Source organism: Rhinolophus sinicus, chromosome 18 (assembly GCF_057876585.1).
Source record: "Rhinolophus sinicus isolate RSI-liver-muscle chromosome 18, RSI-T2T, whole genome shotgun sequence".
Lineage (NCBI taxonomy): Eukaryota > Metazoa > Chordata > Mammalia > Chiroptera > Rhinolophidae > Rhinolophus > Rhinolophus sinicus.
In genome coordinates, this window is record NC_142518.1 from 74,862,631 (window position 1) to 74,883,529 (window position 20,899).

The window sequence follows — 20,899 nt, forward strand, 5'->3', positions numbered from 1 at the left end:
CACTCCCTCAACGAAGGAAAATGAAAATATAAAGTTAACTCCTTATGTTTCTATAGCTGCTATATGTCCCTTAGCCCTTTCCTGTATGTTATCTCACTTGATCCTTAAATCCCTATAGCTGTGGAGATGGACAAAGAGAGGTTAAGTAGTGCACTCTGAGAAACAAAGCCCGTTAATTAGCAAAGCCAGGGCTGGATCCCAGTTCTCCCAATTCCAGTCCTGTGCTCGCTCCACGACACTACCACTACGACAGAACAGTACATTTACTTTAGCCTTTAGGCAAGATTGCTTGGAAAACAGCCTAGTCCTCTTTTCTCTTTGTTGATACAAATCATGTGCAGAGCTTTGCTTTCTAAAAGAGATGGCAAATTGGAAAGGAGAAGATGGTAACTACAAACAAATGAAAGACCCCATTTATATCCCTCTAGAGAAGTAAATTAACAACACAGAATTATGTCTGTAATGGAAGAAAAGCTTCCGTTTCTTTTTGCACTGTTAATGAGCACTTCCAGACACTGGAACTCAAAACATCTCCTAGTCCCACTTTGTTGAAAGCCTTAAGTGAAAGTAAGGACGTATGGGTCTTCTTCTTCATTATTATTAGGAAGCAAAGATCTGAACCTGAAGCGAAACAGCATCTGCTTACACAGAATTGAGAAATAGACTGCTGGGTGGGTTGAAAAAAAGAATCCCTTTAATGTATTAGAATCACATTAAGAAGAAAGGGCTAAGATTTCCCCAATGTGTGAGGTAGCTCATGCTATTCAGAAATACTTTATCAAAACTGGGGGTTGACCAAACCCCTAGTTTTTCTTTCTTCTCTTTATTTTTTGCTGAGCAGGATATGATCACTTCAGTGCTGTTGACATCTCCACTGGGTGGTAGAGGATCCAGACTTCTGGGAAACTTCATTATGTGGGACACAGTTACAACCCTGAAAGTGTTTGAAGAAAGAGACTGGGTGATAAAGCAAATTGCTCGTCCTAGGCCAGTTCACTTTTCTCAGTGGGAGAGTTCTGTAGTTTCCCTTGCTACATGGTCTTAATGGGCACTCTAATCATCATTAAAAGGTTAAAATATTTTTAAAAACAGGAGTATTTTTTCAGGAGGATTTGTTTTCCACAGCTGCACAATAATGTTTATTATGGGTATTGTCCCTTCTGCTGCCAGGATTCTTCCTTCCTCCCTTCCTTCCGTCCTTCCTTCCTTCCTTCATTCATTCATTTATGGCAACACATTTTTTGTAAATGTCTATGAAAATTGTAAATTGTTTACAAAGTTTCAACACTTAAATCAGTGATTATGCTTCATTATCCAAACAGCCTTGTGTCCCCAATTATGCCAGATAAATGAGGGAATATTGCTGTACTTGAAGTACATTGCTGGGGACTGGCCCCCCACAATGCACCCAGCATTACTGAATATCTGTGCCTTCCCTCCCATCCCACTTAAGCCTCTCTGCCTGGCCTGGCTTTCACAGCATCCTCTTTCTTCCTGTTATTGTCTGGGACTGCTGCCCAATCCCTGGTCCCTACCTGCAAGGAGAGGGGACTATCTTAGGGCTGAAACTAGGACTGGAGAGGGGCCAGTGGGGCAAGGTCAGTATATCTTCACAGAGTAGACCCTGGGAATGAAAGTAAGTTCCTCTAACTTATTAATAGTTCCAGTAAAATACAAGATGAGCTACAAGGTCGAAATCAATGTCTTGAATGAGGTTTGTGTATTATCAATGCATTTAAGTGACCCATAATATCTTTGTCCCACTTTTACTGAGAAACCAGTTATATTTAAGCAAGTTAGCTTAATACTAAGAGGTAATTTTACATGTGTTTGATGAAGCCCAAACAGCCGTCATTAGGTATAAGCATTTAAGCCCTAAGCAGGCAAGTTTCTGATGACTTTTTGAGACAAGGAGAATAAATCAATAAACATACACCTCTAACTTTACCCATTCTTTGCTTCAAATTACTTAGTTCAAGCACCTCCCTTCTGACTTAAGATTTACACTATTTTGGTGGCTTTTAATAAGCCACTTCTTTGACAGAGTTATGAAGGTGACTTCTGAAAAATAACTTTAGTAATAGCTAATAGTGATGGGTATGAGGTGTTGTTTTTGTGTATCCTGAAAAACTGCAAAAGGAAAGTGACAAATCCTTAGCATTGTAATATTTGAAAGTGCTTCAGAATGAAGAAAAAGAAATAAAGCAGTTATAACTTTTGAAAGACTTGGAAAAATAACCCATTTAGCCATATGTGACTTTTCTTCACCTACGATCACATATATTCTATTGGAACTAGATATGTAGATATAAATATCACCACAATCCAACCCCCAAATCTAAACATCATTTCTAAAAGGAAACAAATAGTCCTTCTCCATATAGTACTGGGTTTCAAGGCTGGGATCTTTGAGAGAAGAGTCTTAAGTTGTTGTTTAAACAACCTTTATTACCTGCCTCTGACATTCCCCAGGTTACAGAGCAAGGGACATCTGAGCTTCGTGTTCCATAGATGAAGCAGACAGCTGCCATAACAACTGAATCAATATAGGAGAGGCATTTGGAGGTATTAGGGTGATACACCCAGCAATGGTTACCCATGGCAAAAGATGGATGGCAAAGCTACTAAAAATCACGCAAGTTACCTTTGGGTGATAACTAGATTCAAGAACACCATACAGTTGGGGTCATAGGTCTTTCCCTCCCCTTTGTGCCCCCTCCCACTTCAGTCCCCATTAAGTCCATTCTATTCCACAGATTGGTCCTACTGTCCTGCTAGCTCCCTGCTGAAAGAAGGAGGGAGGGAAATGATGTCTGAGGTCTCTTCATTTTCTTTGTCTCTGTCCCTACCGCAACAGGAAGCTGGAGCTGCTGCAGACGACCTGGCAGTGATGGCAAGCCCATTGGCTCTGCAGTGTGAGCAGTCCCTGGCAGCCCCTGGAGCAGCCGCCAGTTAGACGGCCCAGAGTTCTGACAGACTTCATTGCTTCAATTCAATGCCAAGTGTTGGACGTGTTGGATTCAGTTCCCAGAGGGCTGGGGCGTGGTGTCAGAGCTGTCTGAAGACAAGAGAACAGAGGCAGTTTAGTGCATTTGGATGTGCGGGATGGGGGTGAAGTGGGTGGAGGGGTAGGAGAGAGGAGGGAGAGGAGGGGAAAACTGGCCAGGAGTGAGTAGGTCTCCGGGCCTCTCATAACTGTCTGGGCCGCAGGTGAGGCTAACCCTGGAAGGAAAGGAAAGGAAAAGGTGGGGCAGTGCCCAGGGATAAGCGAGATGAGGAGGGCAAGAGCGAGCGAGCTGGGGCTGCGGTTCTACACCCCTTCAGTGCCCTGGGTGAGGGAGGGCAGTCCCCCGGGGGTGAACTGGCGGCGGCCCTCAGCCAGCGAGCCGGTGGCAGTCTCGGCGTCGGCGGCGGCCAGGGCACTTCCCGCGGCCCACTGGTGCTCAGCGCAGGACTGGGATGGGTCCTCCTTGGCCTCGACGAGCTTGCGGGAGCGGGTGTAGGCCAGGATGAGGCCTCCGGCCAGGCAAGCATAGAAGATCATGATGAGCAGGATGTAGAGATATGCGTCGTCGCCCTTGGCGCTGGTCACCTCGCGGCCCACGAAGGGGTCAGGCACGACCCCCATGCCCATGCTTGGGTCAGGGCCGGCGCCCAGGCCACTGGCGTTGCCCCGGTGGTGCAGCTCGAGCAGCAGGCGGCTCAGGAGGTTTCGCAGCCGCTGGCTCTCGCTGCAGTTCATGACTGTTGGAGAGTGACAAGGAGGCTCCAGGACGCTGCTGACCTTTCCCTCTGAGCGAGGGGAAGGAAAAGAGCGACGGCGGTGGCACCCAGCTCTCGGGCGGCCGGCGCAGTGGCTGGGGGAGGCCGCCGCCTGAGCCTCCTTATCCCCGCACCCCTGCCCCTCCTCCCCTTCCCCACCACGCCCCCTCCCGCCCCAGGCCGCCTCTTCCCAGGCTCCCGCTGTCTTCGCCGCTCCGGGGAAAGGGGACAGCTGGTGGAAGGAGGAGAAGGGGACAGGGAGGGAGCGAGGCCGGGCGAGGGGCGGAGGGGGCGGGGGCTCGGAATGCGCGAGGCCCCAGGCAGCAGAGGCTGGCCAGGCAGTTTGCTGGGGCCAAGCCTGGACCCTGGGCTGCGGAAGAGAATTCCTCCCAAGTTCTGGCCACCTGCCCTACAGGCCTGGCTTTGGCCCAGACACAGTATTTGGTCCCCCCAGGGCAGGCCCTGCCCCAGGGTTCCATCAGCTCTTCAGTAAAGCAGCAGCTCAGATCGCTTGTCCTCATCTTTTGGCAATTACTCTCATAGACAAGGACCTTGGCCTATCTTTTTAGCCCTCATTGTTTCCTCTGGCCTGAGGAGAGCATCTTATTCAGAAGATGTTGAGACCAAATTTGGTGACCGAATGGTTAGGCACTAGCAAGAAGACCAAACCAGAGTAGGACTCCTCAGTCTTCCAGAAAGGTTTCTGATAATGTACCAGCCTCCTTGGAAGTAATTCTGCTCTAATCTCCCTTCATAGTTTTAGAGGTGCCCACACATCTTAGTATGTGAGTCTACCATTCATGGTGTGACCCCATTTCCCCTGGGTAAGCCATCTTCCTAGAAATGAGACCAACTTCTTCCATTAAAAGGAGCAGAGACATTAAAAAGGCCCTTTAACCATACTCTCTAGATGTCTCAGGGTCTGAAAGGTATAGTTCTAGAAAACATGCCCCCACCACCACCACATCTAGTTAGGCCATCACAGCTCTGTGCCTCTTGAGAGTTTGGTAAGAGATCTAGGGTCTGCTAGCTTATGGAGCAGCCATTTTTTTCTCATAGGACATCTTCTTTTAGGGGAAAACAAGGCACTAACACAAAGTTCAATCCAAAGTATGTCGAACTGGAAATGGACTGGGCTACATAAAGGAAAAGTGCTCAAAGTGTTGATTTGTGGACAGTGAGTAGGAAAAAAATAATGAGGTAGTGCTGGCCAGGTCTGGGTGTAAGTGGTTGCCAAGAAAGAATAGAAGAAATGAAAGAAAAGTATATGCCCTTATGTACCTCTTGAAAATCAAGCTGCCTGTTCAAGACCACTCGGTCCAGGGGCCATCCAATCTGCAGGTGGCATGGTTTAAAAAGGAAGGTTTTCTGTTGCCTCTGCCGACCATCTTCTCACTGGCTACAACTTTCAGTTGCTGGGGTGTGATTGGCACAAACTATATCCAGGGTCTCGAACAGAGCTTTCCCTGCTTAACAACCTCTATTCAGTTCTCAGACACATTCCACGTGACCGTGACCACTGGGTCCTTCCTAATCACCTTGCCTCAATGTTCTGGCTTCAGAGGGGCTCGGGGAAGAATTGTTAAAATGACTTGGCATGACAAATGCCAGAGGACAAAGCTAGGAAATCCTCAAAGCAGTACCAACTTAGGGACAGTACTGTTAAGCTAAAAAATGCCTCCTCTTATCTATTAAAACAGGCCCATAAATCTCAAGGCTTTTTTGGGGGACAGGGGGAGGAAGAAGCCCCTTCACTGTAGCATAAAAATAATCATAGCACATTACTCTTATTACATGGGTGGTATCCATGAGCTGCCTCTACTTCCCCACCTCTCCCTTTCCTGAAACCTTCTGGAGTCCAGCACTTCTGCGAAAACACCTCTCTAAGTAAGTTCAGTAACAACTCCCTGGCCAAATTCAAGGGTCTCTGCTCAGTTTGCATCTTTGATCTTAAGGATGAATTTGATACCATAAACCACCCACTCTTTCCTGTACCTCTCCTGCCCTGGACTATCATGGCATTGCATTCTCAAATTTCTCTTCTTATCTCTCTGACCCATCGTTCTTTGTCTCCTTTGCTGGCTCCTCTTCTTTCCTCCTCCCATTAACTATTGGAATCCTCAAAGACTCAATCCTCAGCTATATCTCCTTTAACATTCATATCCTTGGAATGTGTCTCCTTACATGGTTCTCCCTACCACCTTCCTTATATTTAGCCAAATTTGAATCTCTAGGTCTGGTTTTTCCTTGGTAACATCTTTCAGATCCAGCTGCTCCCTCCTTTCTGGTTTTATTACCACAAGCTTAACCCAGGCTCTCATTACCTCAGGTCAAAATATGCAAACTGAGAGTCTACTGGCAGATCTCCCTGCCTACAACCCAATCCACTCTGCTATGGCTAGAGCAATTCTCCTCTAACACCACTTCCATCAGTTCACCCCTTTGTTGAGAAACCCAGAGTTGCTCCCCATTGCTTCTTTAATGGAATCCCATCTTCTTTGGTGGGCCTTAAATCCCCACCGCCAATAGACACAATCTCCTCCCTTTTGCACTTGAAAAACAGCATATTCCCGGAGTTCCTCTCCAATACTCTGTGCCTTTCGCCTTCCTCAAAATTAATTGACTGAAGGAAGCCGTGCTTGATACCTGTTTATGCTCTCAGACCCTTTACAATGCATCCTTCCTGGTAGTGCCCCAGTTCAGACTGCAGCATTCAATGCAGAAAATTTATAAAACACAGAAAAACACCAAGAAAAAAATTACCAATACTGCATACATGTGCTGCATGCATATACACAGAGCTCAAACATTGTTTTGTAGCCTATCTTTTTCACTTAATGGTATATTGTGAATTTTGTCTGTCAATTACTATTTTTATAACATCATTTTGTTGTCTACACAGTATTCCAGATTATGGATCAACCATTATATATTTAAATTAGCTCGTATTATAAGATTTTTGGTTATTTCTGGGTTCTTGCTATTAAAAATAATGTTTTAATGAACACGTACAAGGCTAATTTTAATTCCATTAAAAGAAATAATTACCAGAAAGAAAGTACATTACTAATTTATAGAAGACGGGCATGGGGTGTGGGAGATGTGTGGAAGAAGGCAGAAACAGAAAGGGAGAACAGTCATAAATTTTAAAAAGGCCCAATCCTCAGGAAAAAAACAAACAAACAGGTGTATGTGTGGGATTCTGGCCTTCTTTTCAAGCAAGGGTCTACTGGACATCCCTTCAAATCCCAGTACCAGGCCAGTCCTAAATGGCTGAGATGCCAACCCTCCTTACCTCACCACACTTAATGAAATTGCAAACCCATCAGGCAAAGATTGGGTCTTCTCCCTCCCCAACCTTCCATTCCCCTTTCTACACCTGCCCCATACCTTTCAAATAATCATCTGTTTATCCATCATCCAGAATTCACTTATTTCCTGAATGGTAATCAAGTGTGTTGACAAAAGGAAGTAATTTATAATCATGTATTTAGACTTTTTAAATGTCTCGGGAAAAGTTCTGTTCCATGCCAAGGTTGTTTTCAAAGTACAATTGCGGCGCCATGGGCTAGGAAATGCATTTGCCATTCCTTGAGACTGTGAGTGCTTCCTGCCAGTAGTGCAGCTCCATGGAAATTGGCTGAATTGAACTGAGTTGAATTTGATTAGTTGCCAAAGGAAGGGCACAGATGGTAAGCATTGTTGGAGTCCAGGACGCTGGCAAATCCACAGTGGGCTCTAAGGGAGGGGAGGAAAGAGGTTTCATGAAGTATCAACTACAGACTGACATTCATTCATTCAACAAATATTTATTGCATGTTACACTGTGCAAGTCACTGTGCTGAGTCCTAGAGACACAATAAGTGAACAAGTCATATTGGTGAAATGTCTGTGGTTTCATAACTCTCACAGTCACTTCTTTGTGAACTGAGGAAAGCAGGAAGCACCAGGTTCTGGAGCTGGATGAGCACTGGGTATGGAGGCCAGCCAGAATTCTGGTTTTGAGAGAATTTTGACCCTGGATCCAAGGTTTAAGCACTGGAGTCCAAAGCCTTTTTTGGAAAAGGAAGATCCCAAGTAGTCTGAGCTCACTGTTGTTGCAACCCACCCTACCTGCTCTTAATAGCACCATCCCGAGGGTGCAGCCTGACACGGCCACCACAGTAAGACCATTCTCAAAAGAAGGAGAAGAATAAATGGGACAGTTGCTGGATCCAACTGAGGCTTCTCAGTTGTTCCATGGGAATATGTGCAGTATTTTGGGAGGACTGCGGTTTGATAAAGATACAATATTTGTGGGTTGAAATGGACTTCAGGGGCTTCAAGTACCTACTTTAGAGACTTTTGGGGGCTCTTGGTGGACTTGTGCTGAGGTCACCCTATATCTAGACCACATACTGAAGCATCAAATATGGTCTCTGATCTCATTTAGCAAATGCCTAGCATGTGTTAGGCATAGAAGGGCTGACAATTAAGTTCACAAACTCATCCTAGAAAAAGTGCTACATACCTCATTGCTGAGTATCACTATGGTCACCTTCGAAGTACTCCCCTTGGGAAGTTATGCACTGATGACAGTGCCTAGTCCACCCTTCAAAGCAATTTTGGAACTCTTTCTCTGGAATGGCCATCAGAGCTGTCATCGTATTACCCTTGATGTCTTGAATGTCATCAAAATATCTTCATTTTAATATTTCCTTTATCTTCAGGTAAAGAAAGAAGCCATTGGGGGCCAGATCAGGTGAGTAGGGAGGGTGTTCCAATACAGTTATTTGTTTACTGGCTAAGACAGTGCCATGTGAGTTGGTGCATTTTCGTGATGCAAGAGCCATGAATTGTTGGCAAAAAGTTCTGGTCATCTAAGTTCTGGTCATCTCTTTCACACAGCCTTTTCAGCACATCCAAATAGTAAACTTGGTTAACTGTTTGTCCAGTTGGTACAAATTCATTATGAAGAATCCCTATGATATCAAAAAAGGTTACCAACATCATTGCAACAAGTTTGCAAACTTAATTGTCAGACCTCGTATTGTATATGTATACATTGCATTAATTAACCTTACAACAACCCTATGAGGTGGGTAAAGTTGATATAAAGATCTTAAGAGCAGTATGTCTTGAGCACGGACCAGTCACAATGGACTAACAAACAATCAGAATAGATGCTGTCTGGAAACAACCAGTATAGCTTTACAGAGCCACAGCATCATGGGGCAAGAAGTAGGAGAGGGGCACAGAATAAACAGCTTCCTATTTCCCAGAAAATTAACCCAAGATCCTATCTCTTTCTGAGTTCTCCTGGGTTGTTCTGAACCTCCCTCTTCCCTATGGAAGCTTCCACTTACTCTCTGTGCTCATTGCAGTTATGTGAAAAGCTCCCTTGCCTCACAATCCCACTAAAGCAATGATACGTATGATATGTATTGCAGCTGCCCCTTTCTCCCAGCAATTTCCTCAGGACGTTACTTGTTGGCTCACAATTCTTGAATGGATGGGCCCCACTTGATTGACAAATTATCACCTTAGTGTGGCCTTCAAGATACTCTGTGATCTCACTTAAAGATGCCCTCCAGTTATATTTGCAGCAGTAACTACACAGCATGTCTTCAGTGACACTTTTTCTTTTCTTTCTTTTTCTTTATTTTCTTTTCTTTCTTTTACAAATCATTGTTTTCTTATTGAGATATAATTGACATATCGCATTGTGTAAGTTTGAGGTGTACAATGTGTTGATATGATACATTTATACAGAGGATGCCAAAAAAAGTATACACACTTTAAGAAAGGAAAACTGTATTAAAATTGTAATACTCATTATATACTGATAACAAAAGATGAATATAAGTCACATTTGACTTCTGCATTTACAAGAGGTGCTCAAAGTGGTTACTTTCAACGTCCAGACACTTCTGATTATGGCAAACTACTGCTTGAGCAACATTGACCAAAGTGTCCACTTGTTGACAACAGACACCACAGAAATACAAAAACAAAATTTAAGAAATTACTATGAGCAACTATACACCAACAAATAAGACAATCTGGAAGAAATGGATAATTTCCTAGAAGCATACAACTTTCCAAAGCTAACTCAAGAAGAAATGGAAAACCTGAATACACTGATTACTACCAGGGAAATTGAATCAGTAATCAACAAGCTCCCAACAAACAAAAGCCCTGGACCAGATGGCATTACAGGTGAATTTTACAAAACATTCAAAACAGAATTATCACCTATTCTCCTCAAATTATTCCAAAAAATCCAGAAGGAGGGAAGGCTCCCAAACACTTTTTACGAGGCCACCATCACCCTGATCCCCAAATCAGACAAGGACATTACAAAAAAAGAAAACTATAGGCCAATATCCCTAATGAACATAAGTGCAAAAATCCTCAACAAAATATTAGCAAACAGAATTCAGCAACACATTAAAAAGATCATACACCATGACCAAATGGGATTCATTCCTGATATGCAAGTTTGGTTCAACATCTGCAAATCAATTAATGTGACACACCACATTAACAAAATGAAAAATAAAAATCATATGATCATATCAATAGATGCAGAAAAAGCATTTGATAAAATCCAGCAGACATTTATGATAAAAACCCTTAAGAAAGTGGGAATAGAGGGATCATATCTCAACATAATAAAGGCCATATATTATAAACCCACAGCCAACATCATACTCAATGGGGAAAAGCTAAAACCATTTCCCTTAAGATCAGGAACAAGGCAAGGTTGCCCACTTTCTCCACTTCTACTCAACATAGTTCTGGAAGTTCTAGCCACAGCAATCAGACAAGAAAAATAAATAAAAGGCATCAAAATTGGTAAGGAGGAAATAAAATTGTCATTATATGCAGATGACATGATACTATATATAGAGCACCCCAAACTCTGCACCAAAAAACTATTAGAACTGATAAATGAATTTAGTAAAGTAGCAGGGTACAAAATTAACATTCAGAAATCAGTTGCATTTTTATATACCAAAAATAAACTATCAGAAGGAGAAATTAAAAAAAACACTCCCATTTATAATTGCTTCAAAGACTATAAAATACCTAGGAATAAATTTAACAAAAGAAGTAAAAGACATGTACTCAGAAAATTATAAGACACTGAAGAGAGAAATTAAAAATAGAAATAGGTGGAAACACATACCATCCTCATGGATAGGAAGAATTAATATACTTAAAATGTCCATACTGCCTATGGCAATATACAGATTCAACACAATTCCTATCAAACCACCAAAGACATTTTTCACAGAAATAGAACATATAATCCTAAAATTTATATGGAACCATAAACGACCCCAGATAACCTCAGCAATCTTGAGAAATAAGAACAAAGTGGGAGGTATCATGGTACCTGCCATCAAATTATACTACAAGCCTATAGTAATCAAAACAGCATGGTACTGGCATAAAAACAGACACATAGATCAATGGAACAGAACAGAGAGCCCAGAAATAAATCCATGCCTATATGGCCATTTAACCTACGACAATGGAAGAAAGCATTTATGGTGGGGTAAAGAGTCTATTCAATAAATGGTGCTGGGAAACCTGGACAGACACATGCAAAACAATGAAGCTGAAACACCTCCTTACATCATATACAAGAATAAATTCAAAATGAATTAAAGACTTAAATGTAAGATCTGAAACCATAAAACTCCTGGAAGAAAATATAGGAAGAAAGTTTACAGACATTACCCTGAGTAATAAGTTTACTGATATATCCCCTCGGGCAAGTGAAGTAAGAGGAAAAAACTAAACATATGAGATTAAGTCAAACTGAAAAGGTTTTTCACAGGAAAGGAAACCATCAATAAGACAAAAAGGCATCCTACTGAATGGGAGAAGATATTTGTCAATGATATATCTGATAAGGGGTAAACATCCAAAATTCATAAAAAAATAAAAAACTTATTCAACTCAACACCAAAAAAACAAATAACCCAATTAAATAATGGGCAGAGGACACGAAGAGACATTTTTCTAAAGAGGATATACAGATGGCAAACAGACATATGAAAAAATGCTCAACCTCACTAATCATTAGAGAAATGCAAATAAAAAACAATGAAATACCACCTCACCCCAGTCAGAATGGCTATCATCAATAAATCAAACAAAAACAAGTGCTGGCGCGGATGTGGAGAAAAGGGATCCCTCATGCACTGTTGGTGGGATAGATGATTGGTGCATCCATTGTGGAAATCAGTATGGAGGCATCTCAAAAAACTGGAAATAGAACTACCTTATGACCCATCAATTCCACTCTTAGGTATCTATCCAGAGAAATCCAAAACACTAATTCAAAAAAATGTATACACCTGTATGTTTATTGCAGTGCTATTCACAATAGCCAGGACATAGAAACAACTGAAATGCCCATCGGTAGATGACTGGATTAAGAAACTGTGGTACATTTATACAATGGAATATTACTCAGCCATAAAGAAGAATGAAATCTTACCATTTGCGATGATATGGATGGACCTAGAGAACATTATGCCAAGTGAAATAAGTCAGACGGAGAAAGACAAATACCATATGATCTCACTTGTATGTGGAATCTAAACAATAGAATAAATGAACAAACTAATCAGAAGCAGTCTCAGAGATATAGAGGAAAAACTGAGGGTTGGTAGATGGGGGGGTGGGGATGAGGAAAAAGGTGAGAGGATTAGAAAGCACCATCCGTAACCACAAGATTGCCACGGGGATGCAAAAGTCAATTTGGGGAATACAGTCAATAATGTTGTAAAGATTTTGTAGGGTATCCAATGGACACTTGTCTTATTAGGCAGACCACTTCATGGACAGTGTAGATGCCTGACCACTGCAGTGTACACCTGAAGCTGAATCTGAATAATAATGAATGTCAACTACAATTATATATATATATATATATATATATATATATATATATATATATATATATGTATGTATTCACAAGAAGTGGAGTACAGCATAAGGAATAGAGACAGTGGAAATGTAACGGCTGTCAGAAGTGTAGTAGATTGGGGGAGAGGGGTCATCACTTTGTGAGTGGTATAATGTCTATTACATTGTTTTGTACATCTGAAACTAATAAATATTTTTTAAAAAACAAAAAAGTGTCCACTTGTATACATTTTTTTCGCACCCCCGTATATTGCAGTATGATTATCACCATAGCCTTAGCTAACACCTCTATCATTTCACATAATTATCATTTCTTTTCTGTGGTGAGAACAATTAAGACACTTTCAACTAGATGAAATTTCACTCTCCTTAGCAACCCCACAGCATAGAGTAACAGTGATAGGTGTGCTTGTCAGATGGTTCCTACAATCCCTTTGAGGGCAAGTGCTGTGCTCATTATCTTTGTATCCCTCACCTAGCTTGGCACAGTGCCTGGTATACAGTAAGTGCTCAGGAAATATTTACCTAGGTCTGAGGTCTGCCTTCCTCCAATAAAGAGTTTCACGTTTGAAAAAGTATTTGTTCTGTGCAAGATGTTGAGCTTTGTGGTTATTTTTTTTTCAAAAAATTTTATTATGCAAAATGCAAGCGTAAGGCAAAGTTGGAAGAATTTTACAGTGGACACTTATTACTCACTAGCTAGACACTACCACCAATGTTTTCCTATACTGGCTTTATGCATCCCTCACCTATCCATCTCTCCATCTATCTACCAATTGTCTTTTTTCTCTTCTTTTTGAAGCTGCAGACATCAGTTCATTTCACTCCTAAGCACCTTCCACACACCTATCCTTAATTAGACCTCAATATTTGATTATTATTCTTTTTTTTCCTTTTGAGGAAAAATATGTGTACAATGAAAACCACAAAGATAAATTGTACATTTGCTGAGTTTTTACAAATGTAACTGTGTAACTTAAACCCCTGCTAAAATATAAAACATTAATCACAATTCAAGAAAGTTTCCTCTTGTCTCTTCCGGGTAATCCCCTCCTTCACCCCCAGAGACAACCAATGTTCCTGAATTGTTTTTCCAAAATTGATTAGTATTGCCAGTTATAAAACTTCATATAAATGGAATCATATAGTATGAACTCTTTTATATAGGACTTCTTTTCCTCAGTCTAATGCTTTTGAGAATCATTCATGTCATTGCAAGTATTAGTACTTTGTTCCTTTTTATTGCTGAGTAATACCCCATTGTATGACCATACCACAGTTTGTTCATCCCTTATCCATTTACCCATTATCCATTCTCCTACCAATAGACATTTAGTGTCTGGCTATTAAGAATAAAGTTGCTATGAATATTCTCATATAGATCCTTTTGTGGATATATGTTTTCCTCTTTCTTGGGTAAATACCTAGGAGTGGGAGTGCTGCATCACAGTTTAGTTTTATAAGAAGCTGCCTTTTCCCAAAATGGTTGTATCTTTTTATACTCCCACCAGCTATGTCTGAGAATTGCAACTGTTTGTGGTTACTTTTGCAACTTTCTGCTTCAATTGCATACTTAGCCTTGTCTTGTACCTATGAAATATTTACCCTTATACTTACAAAACGGCCAAGCCTGTTTGTGGATTATTATTTCAAACCTGCCCCCTATTTTGCTGACTATTAAATGTACATCCAAACTCTAGATAAAGTTGCTAAAATATGAGTCAGCTCTACGTAATAATAGCTTTTACTGAAAACTTATGTGTGCCAAGCACTGTGTTAAGTACTTTATAAGCATTATCTCACTTAATCCTTGCAAGAACCCTGTGAAGTAATAGGTACAATATCATTCCCATTATACAATTGAGGAAACTGAGGCCCAGAGAGGTTAAGTAATTTGCCCAAAGTGAAGTAGCTTGTAGGTGGCCCAGCTGAGACTTGAACCAGAGTCCATAATCTTTATTACCACCATGCTATAATGCTGTGATATGATGTCCTTTGTACATATGCTAGCGGAAAAACAAACAAACAGCCTCTGTTTTGCAAGATTCATCTGACCCTATTATTTTCTAGCTGAGGATTCAGAGGTCCAGAAAAGAGAAGGGACTTGCCTGAAGTCCCCCATTAGTCAATAGCAGAGCCATCAGAATCCAAGTTTCCTGCTTCCCAGTCTGGAAATCTTTCCACTCCACTGCACAGCCTCATTCAATGCTTTGGGCAATTCAGATTTTATTTTCAGCTTTTTAATGTGACAAGAGTCTGAAAACCACTCTGAGATCTTTGAAAGAAATACATGAATCTAAAAGGATTTGGGCCAAAACATAAGGTCATAAATTAAATTGTCCAATTTGTGTCAATTCATGCTTAAACATTATCTTGAAAATGTTTCTCCCACCCACTCAGCCTTCTCTGAAAAGGGAAAGAAAACAATGTGGATACTTGGGGTATTCTGTGGGAAAGGAGTGGGAAAGAAATAGTCCCAAGGGCACTTTTCTGTTGGACTCCCACAGCGCCATCTGGTGGAAGTTTTCGTTTCTTCTCGTTTCAAAATGTTTTTCTAGGTTCTGTGGATGCGGATGAGACTTGCTTCCTACCCGGATAGGGAATAACACAAGATCATTATAACACCTTGTAGTAAAGGCTCTATTAGAGGCACACTGTAGAGCATGGTGCTTAAGAGCAGCAGCTCCAGCCTTAGATAAACACGCGTTTTAGTTCTGCCTTGGCCACCTACCAGCTGACATTGAGCAGTCACTCAACTTCTCTGTGTTCCAGTTCCCTCTTCTGTAAAATGGAGATGATAATAAAAGTGCTTACTATAGGATTTCTGTGGCAAGGATTGAACAAGATAATGCCTGTAATGCACTTAGCATAGTGCCTTGAACATATTAAATGCTCTATAATGTCAGCAGTGGTTGTTTCATCATTAATAAGAGATGGTGCTATGGGACCCAGAAGAGGGGCATTTAACTCAACCTTAGAGAGCTCAGAGCAGACGCCTCTGAGGATGTGACACTTGAGATCCTTTGAGTAGAAAATAGCCACTTGGACCCTTTTTCTATGTGAAAAGCAATATCTGAAACATATAGGTAAAGAAAACAAGACGGTTCACCTCCCCTACATCATGAGGGATGGCCCAGCCTCCTTTGTCTCAGAGGTGCCAGGGGTTTCAGTGAGGGTCTGTAATCCAGAAGATGATCGGGAAACATTAAGGAATTATTGGAATTAGGACCCAGACCAAGTGAGAAATTGGTTCCCACCATCGGTAGGCAGAGCTTGACTTGAAAGTAGATGTTAAGAGAAAAATCAAGACCAGTTGCATCAACTACTATGTGTTTGTTTAAATCTTTACTTTGTTTGGGGACAATAATGCTTTGGTAGCTCTTGGTTCATCCAGCATTATATTTAAAAGACAATATGGGACCTGCTAATTTCCCACTGTTTCAAAACATGAAGAGTTCTGGACCCCTCAGCTGTTCTCCAAATTGTGCCTGGCACACACCATGACAATATCTGACTCTATTCATATTGTTCTTCCTGGAAAACTCTTAACCCTTCCACATTATCCAAATTTTACTCATCCTACAATGTCTAGACTTTCTCCTTCTTCCCTTCCTTCCTCCTTCCCTTCCCTTCCTTCCTTTCTTCTTTCTTTCCTTCCTGAATTATTTTCTTTTTTAATTAAGATATAATTAACATATAATATATTAGTTTCAGGTGTGCAACACTATGATTCAATATTTGTATATATTGTTAAATGATCATCATAGTAAGTCTCGTTAATATCTGTCATTTTATATGGTTATAATTTTTTTCTTGTGATGAGAACTTTTAAGATCTCTCCTTGGAACTTTCAAATATGCAATACAGTATTATTAACTATAGTCACCATGCTGTACATTACATCCCCATGACTTATCTATTTTATAACGGAAAGTTTGTACCTTTTGATCCCTTTTACCCATAGTACCCTCCACCCCCACAACCAATCTGTTCTCTGTATCTATGAGCTCATTTTAAAAAACAATTTTTAGATTCCACATATAAGGGAGATCATATGTTTGTTTTTCTCTGTCTGACTTATTTCACTTAGCATAATACTCTCAAGGTCCATCCATGTTGTTACAAATGGCTAGATTTCTTTTTTATTGCTGAGTAATAGTCCACTGTGTGTATCACATTTTTTTAATGAAATTTACCACAGTGATACTGGTTAGTAAAATTATATAGGTTTTAAGTACACAGTTTTTATATACATCACCTATATATTGCAATGTGTGTCTCCTTCCATCACTATAAATTTGACCCCCTTTACCCTCATTTACCACCTCCGTCCCCTTACCCTCTGGTAACCACTAAACTATTGTCTGGGTCTATGAGATTTTGTTTTGTTTGTTGCTTTCAGTATTATATACCACAAATGAGTGAAATCATATGGTTCTTGACTTTTTCTATCTGACTTATTTCACTTGACATGATAATCTCAAGATCCATCCATGTTGTCATAAATGGTACTATTTCATCTTTTCTTATAGCCAAGTAATATTCCATTGTATACATGCACCACATCTACTTTATCCAATCAACTATTGAAGGACACTTCAGTTGTTTTCAAGTCTTGGCCACCGTGAATAATGGATGCTGTAATGAACATGGGGTACATATATCTTTTTCTTTTTAAAAGATTTTATTGGGGAATATTGGGGAACATGTGTTTTTTCCAGCACCCATCAGCTCCAAGTCAAGTCGTTGTCCTTCAATCTAGTTGTGGAGGACGCAGCTCACTGTCCCATGTGGGAATCAAACCGGCAACCTCGTTGTTAAGAGCTCACACTCTAACCAACTGAGCCATCCGGCCGCCGGAGGAGGTACATATATCTTTATAGATAAATGTTTTCAGAATTTGGGGATGGATGCCCAGAAGAGGGATTGCTGGATCGTATAGTAATTCTATTCTTAATTTTTTGAGGAACCTCCATACTGTTTTCCATACTGGCTGTACCAATTTACATTCCCACCAGCAGTATATGAGGGTTCTGTTTTCTCCACAGCCTCTCCATTACTTGTTATTACTCATCTTGTTGAGAATAGCCATTCTAACATTGGTGTGATGTGGTTTTGATTTGCATTTCCCTAATAGCTAGTGTAGTTGAAAATTTTTCATATATCTGTTGGCCGTTTGTATGTCTTCTTAGGAGAAGTGTCTGTTCAGGTCCCCTGCCCATTTTTAATTGGTTTGTTTGTTTTTTGTTGTTGAGTTGTATGAGTTCTTTATGTATATTGTATATTAGCCCTTTATCAGAGGTGCTGTTCACGAATATCACGGTTGGTTGCCTCTACATTTTGTTGATGGTTTCTTTTGCTGTGCAGAGCTTTTTAGTTTGAGATAGTCCCATTCATTTATTTTTGCTTTTACTTTTCCTGCCTTTGAGGTCAAATTCATAAAACACTCTGAACCCAAGGCCCATATGTTCAGGACCTATGCTTTCTTCTATGAAACTTGTTTCAGGTCTTATGTTTAGGTCTTTGATCCATAATTTTGGTATATAGTATCAGATAGCAGTCTAGTTTCATTCTTTTGCACATGTCTTTTCAATTTTCCCAGCACCATTTATTGAAGAGGCTTTCTTTTCTCCATTGTACGTTTTTGGCTCCTTTGTCAAAAATTATCTGCCCATATCTATATGGGATTATTTCTGGGCTCTTGATTCCATTCCATCGGTCTGTGAGTTTGTTTTTCTGCCAATGCCGTGCTGTGTTGAATACTGTCCCTTTGTAGTATAGATTGAACTCAGGGAGTGTGATTACGACTGGCCTTGTTCTTTTTTTCAGGATGGTTTTGGCTCTTCAGGGTATTTTGGGATTCCATAGAAATCTGCTCTTTTTTGTTCTATTTCTTTTTTTAAAATGCCATTGGGGGCCGGCCCGGAGGCTCACGTGGTTGGAGCTCCGTGCTCTTAATACCGAACGCTGCTTGTTCGATTCCCACATGGGCCAGTGGGCTCACAACCACAAGGTTGCTGGTTCAACTTCTCGACTCCCACAAGGGATGATGGGTTCCACCCCGTGCAACTAAGATTGAACACGGCAACTTGAGCTGAGCTGCCGCTGAGCACCCGAATGGCTCAGTTTGTTGGAGTGCAGGCTCTCAACCACAAGGTTGCCGGTTTGACTCCCGCAGGGGATGGTGGGCTGCACCCCTTGCAACTAACAAAAGGAACTGGACCTGGAGCTGAACTGCACCTTCCACAACTAATATTGAAAGGACAACAAATAGACTTGGAAAAAATCCTGGAAATACACACTATTCCCGAATAAAGTCCTGTTCCCCTTCCCCAATAAAATCTTTATAAAAAAATGCCATTGGGATTTTGATGGGGATTGCATTAAATCTGTATATGGCTTTGGGTAATATGGCAATTTTAACTATATTGATTCTTCCAATCCATGAGCATGGAATGCCTTTCCATTTCTTTGTGTCTTCTTCAATTTCTTTTAAAAATGTCTTATAGTTTTCAGCATATAGGTCTTTCACATCCTTCGTTAAGTTTATTCCTAGGTATTTTATTCCTTTTGCTGCAATTGCAAAAGGAATTGTTTTATGTATTTCTCTTTCTGAGATTTCATTGTTAGTATATAGGAATGCAATGGACTTTTGTATGTTGATTTTTAGCCAGCAACTTTACTGTATTCGTTGATTGTTTCTAATAGCTTTTTGGTGGAGTCTTTAGGGTTTTCTATATATAGTATCATGTCATCTGCATATAATGGCAAATTTACTTCCTCCTTACTGATTTGGATGCCTTTTATTTCTTTTTCTTGTCTGATTGCTGTGGCTAGAACTTCAGCACTATGTTGAATAGAAGTGAAGAAAGTGGGCAAGCTTGCCTTGGTCCTGATCTTAAGGGAAATGGTTTTAGCTTTTCCCCATTGAGTATGATATTAGCTGTGGGTTTATCATAGATGGCCTTTATTATGTTGAGATATGAGCCCTCTATTCCCACTTTCTTAAGGGTTTTTATCATAAATGGCTGCTGGATTTTATCAAATGCTTTTTCGGCACCTATTGATGTGATCATGTGATTTTATTTTTCATTTTGTTAATGTGGTGTATCACATTAATTGATTTGCGGATGTTGAACCACCCTTGCATACCAGGGATGAATCCCACTTGATCATGGTGTATGATCTTTCTAATGTATTGCTGAATTCTGTTCGCTAATACTTTGTTGAGGATTTTTGCATCTATGTTCATTAGAGATATCGGCCTGTAGTTTTCTTTTTTTGTGGTGTCTCTGTCTGATTTTGGGATCAGGGTGATAGTGGCTTCATAAAAAGTGTTTGGGAGTCTTCCCTCCTTCTGGATTTTTTGGAAGAGCTTGAGGAGAATAGGTGATAATTCTTTTTTGAACGTTTTGTAAAATTCACCTGTAAAGCCATCTGGTCCAGGGCTTTTGTTTGTTGGGAGATTGTTGATTACTGATTCAATTTCCCTGGTGGTTATCAGTCTATTCAGGTTTTCTGTTTCTTCCTGAGTTAGCATTGGAAGGTAGTACGCCTCTAGAAAATTTTCCATTTCTTCCAGATTGTCAAATTTGTTGGCATATAGCTGCTCATAGTAATTTCTTAAATTTTTTTGTATTTCTGCGGTGTCTGTTGTCACTTCTCTTTCATCTCTGATTTTATTAACTTGGGTCCTCTCTCTCTTTTTTTTAATGAGTCTGGCTAAAGTTTTGTTCATTTTGTTTATCTTCTCTAACCAACTCTTGGATTCATTGATCTTTTGTATTGTTTTTCTGGTTTCCATTTCATTTATTTCCACTCTGATCTTTATTATCTCCTTCCTTGTACTCCCTTTGGGCTTATTTTGCTGTTCTTTTTCCAGATCCCTTAAGCGTGAAGATAAACTGTTGATTAGTGATGTTTCTTGTTTCTTTAGGTAGGCCTCTAATGCTATAAATTTCCATCATAGGACTACTTTTGCAGCATCCCATAGATTTTGGGTCATCGTGTTTTCATTTTCGTTTGTCTTGAGATATCTTTAGATTTCTTCCTTGATCTCCTGGTCGACCCAGTCATTATTTAGTAATATGTTATTCAGCCTCCATGAATTGCTGTGTCTTCCAGTTTTATTCCTGTAGTTCATTTCTAATTTCATAGCAGTGTGGTCAGAGAAGACAATTGGTATGATTTCAATTTTCTTAAATTTATCAAG

The 20,899-nt window shown here is 40.5% G+C and overlaps 1 protein-coding gene across 2 annotated transcripts; it reads right to left on the minus strand.

Annotated features, from left to right (window-relative positions):
- Nucleotides 1-688: 688 nt before the first annotated feature.
- On the minus strand, nucleotides 689-3,895 carry KCNE5 (potassium voltage-gated channel subfamily E regulatory subunit 5). 2 transcript variants are annotated; one of them, XR_016019910.1, is made up of 2 exons: nucleotides 2,453-3,873; nucleotides 689-934 (listed from the first exon to the last, which is right to left on the minus strand). XR_016019910.1 is itself a non-coding variant. In XM_019717908.3 (1 exon), exon 1 carries the CDS (start codon nucleotides 3,740-3,742, stop codon nucleotides 3,311-3,313), a length of 432 nt encoding a protein of 143 aa, XP_019573467.2. In that variant the 5' UTR covers nucleotides 3,743-3,895; the 3' UTR covers nucleotides 2,439-3,310. The 2 variants fall into 2 exon arrangements, 1 of the variants encoding a protein (XP_019573467.2); XM_019717908.3 differs by lacking the exon at nucleotides 689-934 and having other exon boundaries at nucleotides 2,439-3,895.
- Between the last annotated feature and the right edge of the window lie 17,004 nt (nucleotides 3,896-20,899).

What these genes read in the sequence shown, in the direction of transcription:
- KCNE5 (XM_019717908.3), bottom strand. Translation starts at nt 3,742, where the DNA reads ATGAACTGCAGCGAGAGCCAGCGGCTGCGAAACCTCCTGAGCCGCCTG.